Source organism: Quercus lobata, chromosome 10 (assembly GCF_001633185.2).
Source record: "Quercus lobata isolate SW786 chromosome 10, ValleyOak3.0 Primary Assembly, whole genome shotgun sequence".
NCBI classification, from domain to species: Eukaryota; Viridiplantae; Streptophyta; class Magnoliopsida; order Fagales; family Fagaceae; genus Quercus; species Quercus lobata.
In genome coordinates this window covers 4,668,329-4,680,677 of record NC_044913.1, presented here as the reverse complement: position 1 = coordinate 4,680,677, position 12,349 = coordinate 4,668,329, and the positions used below count along the sequence as shown (strand labels likewise).

At 32.3% G+C, this 12,349-nt stretch overlaps 1 protein-coding gene across 1 annotated transcript; it reads right to left on the bottom strand.

Moving 5' to 3' along the window:
• Positions 1-5,398: 5,398 nt before the first annotated feature.
• Positions 5,399-9,303, bottom strand: LOC115963354 (putative FBD-associated F-box protein At5g38570). The gene is made up of 5 exons (XM_031082320.1): positions 8,545-9,303; positions 8,398-8,443; positions 7,319-8,167; positions 7,084-7,227; positions 5,399-5,879 (listed from the first exon to the last, which is right to left on the bottom strand). The coding sequence occupies exons 2-5, from the start codon at positions 8,425-8,427 to the stop codon at positions 5,574-5,576; spliced, it is 1,329 nt and encodes a 442-aa protein (XP_030938180.1). The 5' UTR covers positions 8,428-8,443; positions 8,545-9,303; the 3' UTR covers positions 5,399-5,573.
• Between the last annotated feature and the right edge of the window lie 3,046 nt (positions 9,304-12,349).

The window sequence follows — 12,349 nt, the reverse complement described above, 5'->3', positions numbered from 1 at the left end:
ACAAAAGTTAGAAAGTCCTTAATGTATTAGTTTAGTTTTGGTAACGTACATTTATATATAAATTTTTGATAGATAGATAGAATTTTAACTTATAAAAATTCTAGAATTCTAGATAGTTATATTATATCTTTAATATTTAATTATGTATCTTATAAAAAATTATGTATCATATAATGTACTCATATGTTGCACAATGCAGGTTAATATTCAGCTTTTTATCTTACCTAATACTAATAGAATGGTTTTTTTTTTTTTTTTTAAGAAATACTAATAAAATTGTATATATCTTATATATACTACATATATAATTAATAAAATTAAAGTCTTAGAAATTGTGGTTTCGCTAAATAGATTGATTAAAGTCTTTTGCAAATGATACAAACTCATAGGGTAGAACTCACCCTTGAAAACTAGTTTACAAAAAGAGGGTGCTCAAGAGTTTATATATATATATATATATATATATGATGTTTTTTTTTTTTTTTAGGGTGAAACCTGAGATTAACTTACATTTAAGTCATGTGGAACACTAAGATCATACCATAGATATTTGAATTAATTGTCATATGCATTGTAACTTTTACTATGGATATAACTTAAATATTACTGATCGATAAGGCATATCTTTAAGATAAATTTTTTTTTTTTCGTTGGAAGATTTTGATAGAGGGAATATAGAATAAGATAAACAATACGTGAAGACATTAAGAGGAGTTCTTTGACAAAGAGGCCAGTTGCACATTTTTCCATTGGAAGTAATCTGAGGAAGTAATGTAGGTCAATTCAATGAGGATTTGCCTTTTGCGGATTTTTTTTTCCCCCCATTGGATTGAGGATTTGTGGCTTAATTCTAAGGAAAATAGTTTTCATTAATGGTCAGTGTTTGCTTTGTGTTGCTTTTAGTCTTTTATGTAGTTTGGTTCTTGATTCTCAAAAAAAATGTAGTTTGGTTCTTCTTTTCTTTTTTAAACCAAAACAAAAGGCATAACTTTAATCTCTCTCCAAACAACTACACAGCATATATCACAAACCCCATAAGGCACGTCCAGTTGATTCAATATTGGTTTTGCAGCTAGGACGCCAAGGTTCCTGCAAATTCCATTTTGTTGGACTTATATCATGGCTATAGCTCTCCAAATAAAAAAAACTTTACTTGGTACACGTATATCTTCCAATTTTGGTTCTTAAATTAAGCTTATATTGCTCTGTAGTAATTATAATGTGACTTTTCTATAATTTGTGACAGCATTCCATAGCACGTGAGTATGTAAAACCAAATTAGTTTAATTTTATGAAATGCTTCTAATTTAATCCAACCATCAACGTGACTTTTAGAAACATCATTAAATTAAAACAAACTCTGAACTCATCTATAGTTGAGACTCGATATGATTTTAGAGTGTGATTCACCCACTGTAAAAATGTCTTTCTTTCAAAATTCAATCCTTTCTTTCCTTCCTTAATTTCCCACAATGCATATAGACCATCAAAGTCCAAACTATGAGTCAAGAATGGGCACAGATCTATGGGAAAGAACACTAGTTTTAAATGCTTCCTTTGGCGTCAAGAAAGAAAGACCATAGATAAGCATTTTATATTGCAACTGACATATGAAGTCCTCCTTGATTGACTTTATTTGCAAACACCCAAAAGAAAAAGTAAGTAAAGCTTCCAAACATATCCTACAATGTCTAATCCCTCTCACCTTCTCTCACATTGAGGCATCATGTTATGATCCTAGTGTCCCATATTAATTAAATATAAGCTTAACAATGTGTTTATAAGCTCTTGAGCACCCTCCCATTGCAAGCCGGTTTTTAAGGGTGAGTTCTACTCATGGGTTCCAAACATTTGGTTTTAGAGTCAACCACCATCTAGATTAATCGAGCGTAACTCATTGAGTATGTGATCAAATGAGTTGTGGTTTTGTAGTCGGATCTCAGAAGGGACGGCCTAGAGGCTACATTAAAATTACTAGTAGTTGAGTGGAGCCACTAGAAAGAGAAAGGGCTACCAACGGGTCAGTGTCGCTAGAGTGAGCCATCGTGGCGTCAATTCTAGCCCTAGCTCTGATCACATTGCAACATCATTTTGCTTAAAGAATAGATCAAACTCACTCACAAAGGAAGAAGAGAGGATTAAATTGTAGATTTTCAAAATGGTTTTTTAAAGAATTTGAATTTTAGGTTTGTGTGTTTTGTTTGGTTATTGAGAAAAATTGAATGAAAAGAAAAGAAAGGGAGAGATAAGTTTTTATGTGAATAGGTTTTCATTTGAGAAGTTGATATATCTCAACAGTTAGACTAACACACTATTTTTTTTTTTTTTTAATTCAATTTCATATAATTTGAATTTTAGGTTTGTGTGTGTCTATGTTTTGTTTGGTTGCTTAGAAAAATGGAAGGAAAAAGAGGAATGATAGCTAATTTTTAAGTTTGAGTTAAAGGTGAAATTTAAGTTTTCCTGAAAATTTAGTTGATTTTCTTTTCTTGATTTATTGAGTTTTTCTCTTTATTGATGAATACAAAACTAGTTGCTCCTAAATTGGTTTTCTGTTCAACTCGTTACTGATTATCAATTTTTTTTTTTTTTTTTTGGTGAGTTGGGTTTTGGTTGGACTTGGTTTTAATTCATGAGATTTTATTTGTTATGTGTTTAAAATTGTTTTATTTGGTATTTTGGGTTAAATGGATGGGTCAAGGATTAAATGGGTTAGGTGGGTAATGGGTATTTAATTTTTATTTAGCTGGGTAGAAAATGACCTTTGAAGAGTCAATTGCCACCCCTAATCCATGGGAATTGAAGAGTCAGATTTCTTCGAAGAAATGACCTTTGAACACCATTTATAGTGTTAAAGTTTGAATTCCAATGTGGAGAAATGGAAATGAGATATAGATTTTATTGTTCTTAACTTTTACAAAACCCTAACTTTTAGATCTCATTTTCTCTTTGTTTTTTATTTATTTATTTTTTTTTAGAGGAGAGGAACATAAAAAAGGGAGCAAAAATACATATTTATCTTTATTTTTAACAGAAGTGGGTTACAGAAGACAAACAGAGTAAACCTTACTTAAGCAAAGTGACTCAACCCACGTGTAGGCAATATGAATTTCAACCAAACCACAAGTGAGTTTACTCTAAGTTCTAGAGGCACTGTACTTACACAATGTGCGCAATATGTTTAATTGTATAACTCAGTAGAGAAAGAAAGACAATATATCATGAGATGACTAATGAGTTAAAAAGAAAATTCTAGTATGTTGATGTGGCTAATTTTGAGGGTTCGGAAAAAAAAATGGTGGTCCACAAAAGTAATAAGCAATAAATCATAATGTCCTACATATAGGATAATGGTAGAAAATTGTGTGGTAAAATCATAAAAGGTATCTATAAAATTAGTAAATTATTCTTGAATTCTATCAGTTATGGGGACCTCTAATAAGAGGCACCACCACAATTCTTATAAAAAAGGGAGACATATCATTGTACAACTCATCTAACATCCCAATTCTTATATTTCACATCTAAACTAATATTATTCATTAGTTTATTCATTTCACTTTCTTTATCTCTCTACCTCACTGTTTCTCTCTTCATCCATTGCGATTTCTCTCTTCCTCTTTGTCTCTTTCTCTCTTCACCCACAATCAAAACTAGCCACCACAACCACAATGAATACAAGTCATTACCACCACAATCAATACCCATCCCAAAATTAAAATAAAAATAAAAAATAAAACTCAACCAAAACAACCACCACTTTCACAACCCACCACTACTACCACCACCATCAACAACCAACAAAATCACATATCTATACATAGAAAACCAAATTAAAAAAAATCACATACTCATTTTGAAATCACATAGTCATATACCCTGATCTCCCGACCAAAATCTTCAAAACTGCCAACCCACCAATCACAACCACCACCACAAGCACTAATCTACACTTCGGAGGACACAAAATCACCGAGTGACCACCCAAAGCGTCTAGGCTCGTGATAGGAAAACCCACTGAGAAATGGTTAAGATACCTAATCCTGATGTGTTGAGCAACTTGGAGAGAGAGAGAGAGAGAGAGAGAGAGAGAGAAGGGGGTTTGTCGAGAGACTAAAAAGAGAGAAGATATTTTTAATTTATTTATGAAGAGAGAGACAATAAAATAGTATATTTCAATTTACCCACACAGCTACATTGATTAGGGGTGTTCGCGATGTGGTTCAGTGCGGTTTTGAGAAATTTTAAGCACCACATGGTACGGTTTGGCCAAATCCATAAGTGCATCGCAATTTTGCGATTACATGTACAGTGTGATTTGGTTGGTTTTGGATGGTATATTATTGAAGATTTCATGACCAATTTCTAATTTACTATTCATAATCATGACAATATGATAGTAAGTTTTTTTTTAAAAATATATAAAACATGTGTAACAAAAAAAGTAACACAAATATATACAAACAAAAAAAAAAAAAAAAAAACTATGACAATTTGACAATAAACTAAAAGTACTACAAATATATAGTGTATACAAAATATATATATATATATATATATATATATACATATTATTAAACTTTTGAACTTTTGATTTTGTGAGAGTGGGTGTGAAACGGAGAAGTGAATGATGTTTTGAACTTTTGATTTTGCATCTAACCAAAGTGAAATCTTTTTAAAATGAAACTGAAGGTTAGGCCAGCCACTTACTTAATATAGGTACAGTGTGGTTCATTACCAATTGTGGTGTGGTACAGTTACTTCATTTTGAAGGCAGCTTGGGTCGATTTGGGTGCAGTCAGGCGATGTGGTGAACAACTAAACACCCTTGACAGTAATCTCTGTTTTTAGAGAATTTACTATTCACAATTGCTAAAAAAAATTTAGCAATACCCGCCCAATGCTAATGCTGGAAGAGCAACAACATCATTTGTTCTAAAAATAAGTCATTTTTACATCAAAAAATTATTATTTCAGCACACAATTTTACAATACACTTTACATCATATCTTCTATCTTTCGAATCGATACATTAAATTAGTGTTAACTCAAAATTCCTATTAAAAAAAAAAATCACAACCCAATGGCAGATGAACAAGTGACCACCAACCAACAACCATGTCACAACCACCGCATTCTCCACTCCATAACCCAAAAAGCACAACACAAAATAAACCCAACCAAATCTAGCCAAATACCTATAACAAACCCGTAGCCACAAGCAGCAAAAACACCAACAACCGCAAAAAGAACCCACCAACCACAATCAGACCACCGCCTACAAAACCCAAAGGCCACAACGGGTCCACCACCACCACCGAAACCCAAAGGACAACGTCAACTACTACAATTGACATTACTTGTTTTTCAATTTCAATAACAGAATAAACAAATCAAGTAGAAACAATAGAAGACAAGCATCGCATTATAAGAATTACTCGTCTATGTCACAAGTCACAATTACTTTGATATAAATATCAAATATCACTAAAAACAAAAACAATTCAAGCTCTCTACATATTAATAAATATTAACTTGCACACACCAACACTCACTAATATTAACAAGGATGATTACATTATAACAAACTCAGCTCTTGTAAGTTGTTTTTCCTTTAGCCGCATTGCAGCTTCTCTGGCACCTTTATACTTAACAGTTGTCCTAATATTCTTTGGGCGAGGGATCCCCGCTAAATATGGAGCACTAAGATTAAAAATAATCTTCTCAAGGTTGATGGCACTTTCGAGCAAGTAAACAACAAGCTGAATGTCTATTGCACGCCCTGCAAACCCAACTATTTCCACCTCCTTCAGGTGTTCATTGGGATATTTCTTCACCTTCCTTGCCTTTTTTGGAAAATTGATCTCCCACAATCTAAACTGTAATTGGGAAAACGAAAATAAGAATCATGTCATGCATGCAATTGGAAAAGGAAAGTAAGGAACTTCAAAACAAAGAGCAATGATTCTCAAGGGGATATGTGTAAGCAAATAATATAGATTACCATCAAACAACAAATAATGATGACCGGCTACGTTCTTTGGAATCAGAAACAAATAATGATGATCAGAAGATGCAGGGAAAATTATATCTAACAAGACCAGATTTAAAGCCATTAGGGAGGAGGTCAGAACATGGTTAAGGGCTGTAAGAAAGTCAAGATTTCTATTCATGATTGAGTGGTATGTGGTGGTATAGTGTTTTCTGTATTTGAAAAATAGCTGTTTGTTTGCAGCTTGATGTTGCTCAGTTGTACTCTATGTTGGAGTTTTTTTTTTTTTTTTTTAAAGAGTTTCTTCATCGTCCCAAAATAAAAATAAAAACACTTATGTGAGAAATTGCTAAAAGTGAAGATGATGACTCCAATAGAATTGAACATTCATTTCAACACTTTTTCCTTAGAAATACATAATATAAATGCTTATGACAAATGAAAAATTCGATTTCAAAGGAGTATCTGTTAATTAGATCAAAAAGATATATTAAAAAAAAAAGGGAAAACCATGAGACAACAATTAGTGTGCAGATTGCATCACCTAGATTAAAGAATAAAATAAAATTAAACCTTTGAACTTGAATTGTCATTTGTCGGAAACATTGACATTATGTATTTCTAAGGAAAAGGTTTTGAAATGAATGTTCAATTCTATTGGAGTCATCATCTTCACTTTTCAAAGTTTAGTTGTTTCTCACATAAGAGTATTCACTTTTCAAAGTTTAGTAGTTTCTTGCATAAGAATATTTATTTTTATATTGGGATGATGAATAATTATTTTAACAAAACCCTCAAATAGAGTAAGACTGAGCAACATTAATCTACAAACAAACAAACAACTGTTGATCAAATATATAAGACTGGGTTCAACTATTGGAATGGTATAACTATCACTATTCATCAGTTCAAAGTAGTATTTAAAATATATATATACATACATACATACATATATATCTATATATATATATATATCTCTAAAATGATGATAAACCATGAGCCAACAATTAGTGTGCAGATTGCATAACCTAGATTAAAGAGTAAAAGCTACTAGTATGCTTTGTGTGAAGTTATGAGACAAGAATAGTCACCTCAAAGACAAATTTATGTAAAAAAGGTGCTGCTTCTATTAGAGGTATTAAACCGAGGAGGCTTGATCCTTCACTTGCGCCAACTGTGACCTTAAGGTGTTTAAGCTTGGTAAGAGTTTGAAATTCAGGGAATTCAACGCCATCCTGAAAAGGAAAAAACAAGAGATGAGAGTAAATTGTGTAAAACTAAATAAACATATATGTAAGAGATTGCAAATGAATTTGAAGTGCTTACATAAGTATAGCAGTAAACATCGAGTGTCAAACTCTCTAGCTGATAAAGGTAGCTCGAAAGAGAGCCAAATGCATAATATATAGGATGTGAATACATCCCACCAATACGTACATCTAGAAGACGGGGTGCAGAATGAACATGCAGTTTTATTTCATTACCAACATAGCCAAAAGACTCAAGATTTGGAGCATTGATCTCAATGCTTTTAAATTCTAAACAACGTATTATGTGTAAGTACTTCAACTTCAACGATGAACCGTAAATATTCAGATTCACTAAATCTTCAGAATTGTCCACATGTAATCTTTCAAGCAAGGGGCAATTGGAAAGGAAGTGCTCCAAAAGCTCTCCAGTTACACGTATGTATTTTAGAGTGAGGGATGTGAGGGACTTGATGCAAGTTTTGTCACTTGTAAAACGCTCATTTGGAAACCTATAAAAATTACTTGCATCTTTGAATGGGAATGTTGCTGTAAAGTCCAATTCAAGTCTCTTAACTCCCTTTGAGATTGCAAAGTCAATCCATCCATCAACGTGACTTTTAGAACCATCATCAAAATGAAAACAAACTCTGAACTCATCTATAGTTGAGACTCGACATGATTTTAGAGTGTCATTCACCCACTGTAAAAATTTCTTCCTTTCAAATTGCAATGATTTCTTTTCTCTCTCAATTTCCCACATTGTATATAGACCATCAAAGTCCAAACTACGAGGCAAGAATGGGCACAGACATTTCCATCTATAGGAAAGTACACTAGTTCTAAATGCTTCCTTCGGCGTCAAGAAAGAAAGAACAGAGATAAGCATCTCATCTGGCAACTGACTTATCCGGTCCTCCTTGATCGACTTTATTCCCAAACACCAAACACAGAGAAGAAAAAGTAAGTAAATCATGTATTTGTCTGAAAAATTAAACTTTAGAAACAGTTTATCTAACATGGAACCTAGCTACCTATAGGTTGTTATTATTATTACTATTTATAGGAGTTAAGGATCCCAGAAATTGTACAGATTCAGCATTAAAAGAAATAAAAACTTCTTTCTTTGAAAGATAAGATTTTTTTTTTTTTTTTTACCTTGTCGGAAGGCAGCACTATCTTCTCCATGAATGTGAATAGAGAACTGCAAATTAGGGAAACAAAGAAAGAGTTAAGTATGAGAATAAGAACAAATTGATGCCCACAATGCAAGTAAAAAGCCCAGAGATTGATGGGACAAAATACCTCGTGGGTGTCACTCTTCCTCCGAGGATGACGAAAAATTTGATAGCTAAATTAAATAATTGAAACAGAGAGAGAGAGAGAGAGAGAGAGAGAGAGAGAGAGAGAAAGAAGAGGAGGTTTGATCAAGAGACAATTGAGTTTAGGTGAGAGCCTGAGAGGAGAAGGGAAGGGTGTATATATATATAATAAATCACCGATCTAGCCTGAAGAACTGGTTTTCCTTTTCCTATAAGAAGAATAATTTTTTTTTTTTTGCTAAAATAAGAAGAAGAATAATAATAATAGAACAACACCGACCTAACCCTCCCCTGTTTTCCAGAGAAAGAACCGATTTTCCAAGAAGAAGAATAATAATAATTCAACAACGACCAAACCCTCCCTTGCTTTCCAAGGGAAGAACTGGTTTTCCTTTTACTAGAAGAAGAATAATAATTATAATTCTTAAAAAAAAATAAAAAAAAAATAATACAACAACGACCAATTTCCAGGGGAAGAGCTGGTTTTCCTTTTCCTAGAAGAAGAAGAATAATTCCGATAAAAAATAATAATAATAACAATAATACAACAACGAACTAACCCTCCCTTGCTTTCTAGGAGAAGAACTGGTTTTCCTTTTCTTAGAAGAAGAATAATTATAATACAACACCGATCTAACCTCCCTTGTTCTCCTATAGTGTTGCCAGCGGCGCTTGAGTCTGGAAACAGGGCAAAAGAAGGGTAAAAGACACTAGAACTGTATTATTAAGGTGAAAAGGACCAAAAAAAAAAAAAAAACTGTCAGAAAAAAAGCCAAAAAGAACAGTACTTAAGAAGTTGAAGATTTGTGAATAAAGACAAAAAAAACTTTTGTAAAAATAATACAATAATATTGCTGTTACGGTGCCGTTAACACATTCCTATTATTATTATTATATATAATATTTGAGTGAGATCTGGACTCTAGAGTCAATGTACTTTTTCTGTTCCGTACTACGTGTGCACAATGGGTTGTTTAAACTTTAACTACAACTGTACTGTTTAGATCGGCAGAAAAAGAAAGACTAATAATGAGTTTAAGGGTTTAAAAGAAAAATACCTAGCATGTTTTTATTTTTTATTTTTTTTGAGAAGAAAAATATCTTCTATGTTGATGTGTTGGTTCAAGAAAGTCAATATCGTACCAAAAGTTGTAACGATTTGGTCATCGATACGATATATTTCGAATACCGATCAATATCAATATATCATTTCGAATTTATCGCTATTTTATATATTTAATATATATATATATATATTATAGTTGTATATCCATTAGTAAAGGCCCATATAATTTGTTTATAATATTTAAAAATATCAACTCATATCTTATTTATCAAATTTTAAGCTGTAGCTAAATGGTTAATTCATTATACTAGTAATATATAATATATAGTATTCTCGTCCAAAATATATATATATATATATAATATAATATTTATAATAGAATTGATATTGATACATATAAAAAAAATAAAAAAAAAATTGATATTGATATTGTTGTATTAAAATACTAAAATAGGCCACAAATAAGTAGTCTTGGTCATTGTACTTGTAGTGTTCTGATGTCTGGGCAGAGCACACATAAATAGTTATAATGTTATATTAAAAAAAAAAAAAGAGGTAAGAGTTTGAATTTTTGAATGATGTTCACATGGGTTGTCAGTGACTTGTCACTTGTCAAGCACACAAAACAACAAAAAGTTAAAGATTAAAATAAAAGGAAACATAAAAGGCAGAATAAAATGAAGAAACGTGTGTGTAAGCTTCTGAGCAGACAAAGAAGAAGAAGCAGCAGAAGCTGAAGAAAAGATCGCCAAATGGGTTGCTATAGGCAACGTGGTGGCGACAACGGCACCATGTTAATGACGACAGTGACCCAAGAGCAAGTTAGTAAGTTATTGAGAAAGGAGAGAGATTATTAGATCTAAATTTTTTTTGTTTGTTATTGCGGTCCGGTATGAAGTTTTCGGCCGAAATCCGATTTGTTTCCTAGTATAACCGGAACAACCCGGTATAGTTGGTATTTAAACCGGTACGAAACAAACACATTTATGTACTGTTTCAAGCGCCGGTGGTAAATATTCTAGCTAAACCGGCCGGTATGGTACGAGATTAACTCCCTTGGGCTGATTTTGAGAGGTAGGAAAAAAATTGGTGGTCAATAAATTATAATGTCCTATCATGGATTTACTTATCAAAATCTTTGTTATCATGAATTTACTTATTTAGAATGGTAGGGGTATTCTTAACCCTAACTTTTTGTTGACACCCTATTTTGCAACCCGTATTTAACCTTACATGGACGGTAAAAGGATAATTTCACCTTGGGCATATACATGTTGATTCTGGTCATTAGATCCTCAATCTTATTTCACCAAAATGATCTTGATGTTGTAACGATCAAATCGACTAGTCATAAGCCCTAATCGGACCATCAGATTGAAAGTTATCATCAAATCAAGTTCTAATGGCCGAGATGCATTATCACAAATTGAGTCCAACTATATGTGATTATAAACAATTGATTTCAATTGGTTATAAGTATAATCAATTTAAGAACGATGATGTGTCATAATTTGATTGGTTAGGACTACATTTTATGGTAGGGTTGCACACACCTAATTAACTAGATAGTTAAACATTAATTATTCAATGAGTAATTTGTGTAATTATCTTTTAATTAGGATAAATTTGGAACCAATTAAGTTTGAAATGAGAGTGATTGGAGCCATTTAATGTTAATTGGGAGCTAATTTGGAACCTATTAATGTTAATTGTGCTGAAACCATTTTCTAACAAATGACCTCTGCTCACCATTTCATTGATATCTCTCAGAATATTTTGAATCTGTGAATAAGGTTAATTTTCCCAAAAACTAAACATCCGGGGCTTCAATTTAAGTACAAGAATGAGACAATTCCAATCAGAATTGAATCAGATATGATTTTTCAAAATTGGCTATACAGGCTGTTATAGCAGCTACGAGAAAACCGAACTTTGCTTACTCCTCACTCTCATCAATCTCCACATTTAATGCACCAGATTTCCCCAAAGGCTAAATGAGGTCTAGGTTCATGATTCTTTGTTAACCCTTATTAAATGGTCTTCCATTCGTATTTCCTTAGGAAGTTGAGTAGTCTTGTTATATCTTGGTCTTCTTAAGACTCAAGGTATTGAGTGAGACTTACTTTTTTTCTCCTAACTCTTCTTTTCCTCCATGCCTAGGACCTCTACCAAGAGTCTCCTCCCCCACTATATGGATCTTGCATGAAGGTATAATTCATTTCCCTAACTTGTTTTTTGTGTTGCCATGATGAGAGTTTAAGATTAAAGTATGATAATAATCATTTAAATTCCTTTGAATATATTTGAATGTTCTTAATTGTTCTTATATGTTCTTCACATGTTCTTGGTTGTTCATTATATATTCATGTATAACACTAATTTTAATCTTGAATCAGCATCAAAAATATGAAAAATATGTTTGTTTAATACTTCTTTCAAATCCTTGAATCTAGGATATCACCATCCACACACATTCACTAGAATTTATTTTTCAATCCAAATGAAATGCTTAATAAATTGAATTAGGGTTTATCACATGCACACACTTTAAATTTAACATACAAATTGATTGGTAACATATTGGATGATGTGATATGAATGTTGGCCACCATAGTTTAGAAGACCGGTTTCACCGGGCAAAGTAGGTGCCTAACACCTTCCCACCTTGTAACATAGCCTCCGAACTTAGATCAAGGGTTGATAGACCAATGCTTATCATTGT

What these genes read in the sequence shown, in the direction of transcription:
- LOC115963354 (XM_031082320.1), bottom strand. Translation starts at nt 8,427, where the DNA reads ATGGAGAAGATAGTGCTGCCTTCCGACAAG. An exon ending in ATGTTTACTGCTATACTTAT is followed by an intron (nt 7,228 to 7,318) that starts GTAAGCACTTCA and finishes TTTCCTTTTCAG; the next exon opens with GATGGCGTTGAATTCCCTGA. An exon ending in TACATAAATTTGTCTTTGAG is followed by an intron (nt 5,880 to 7,083) that starts GTGACTATTCTT and finishes TCCCAATTACAG; the next exon opens with TTTAGATTGTGGGAGATCAA.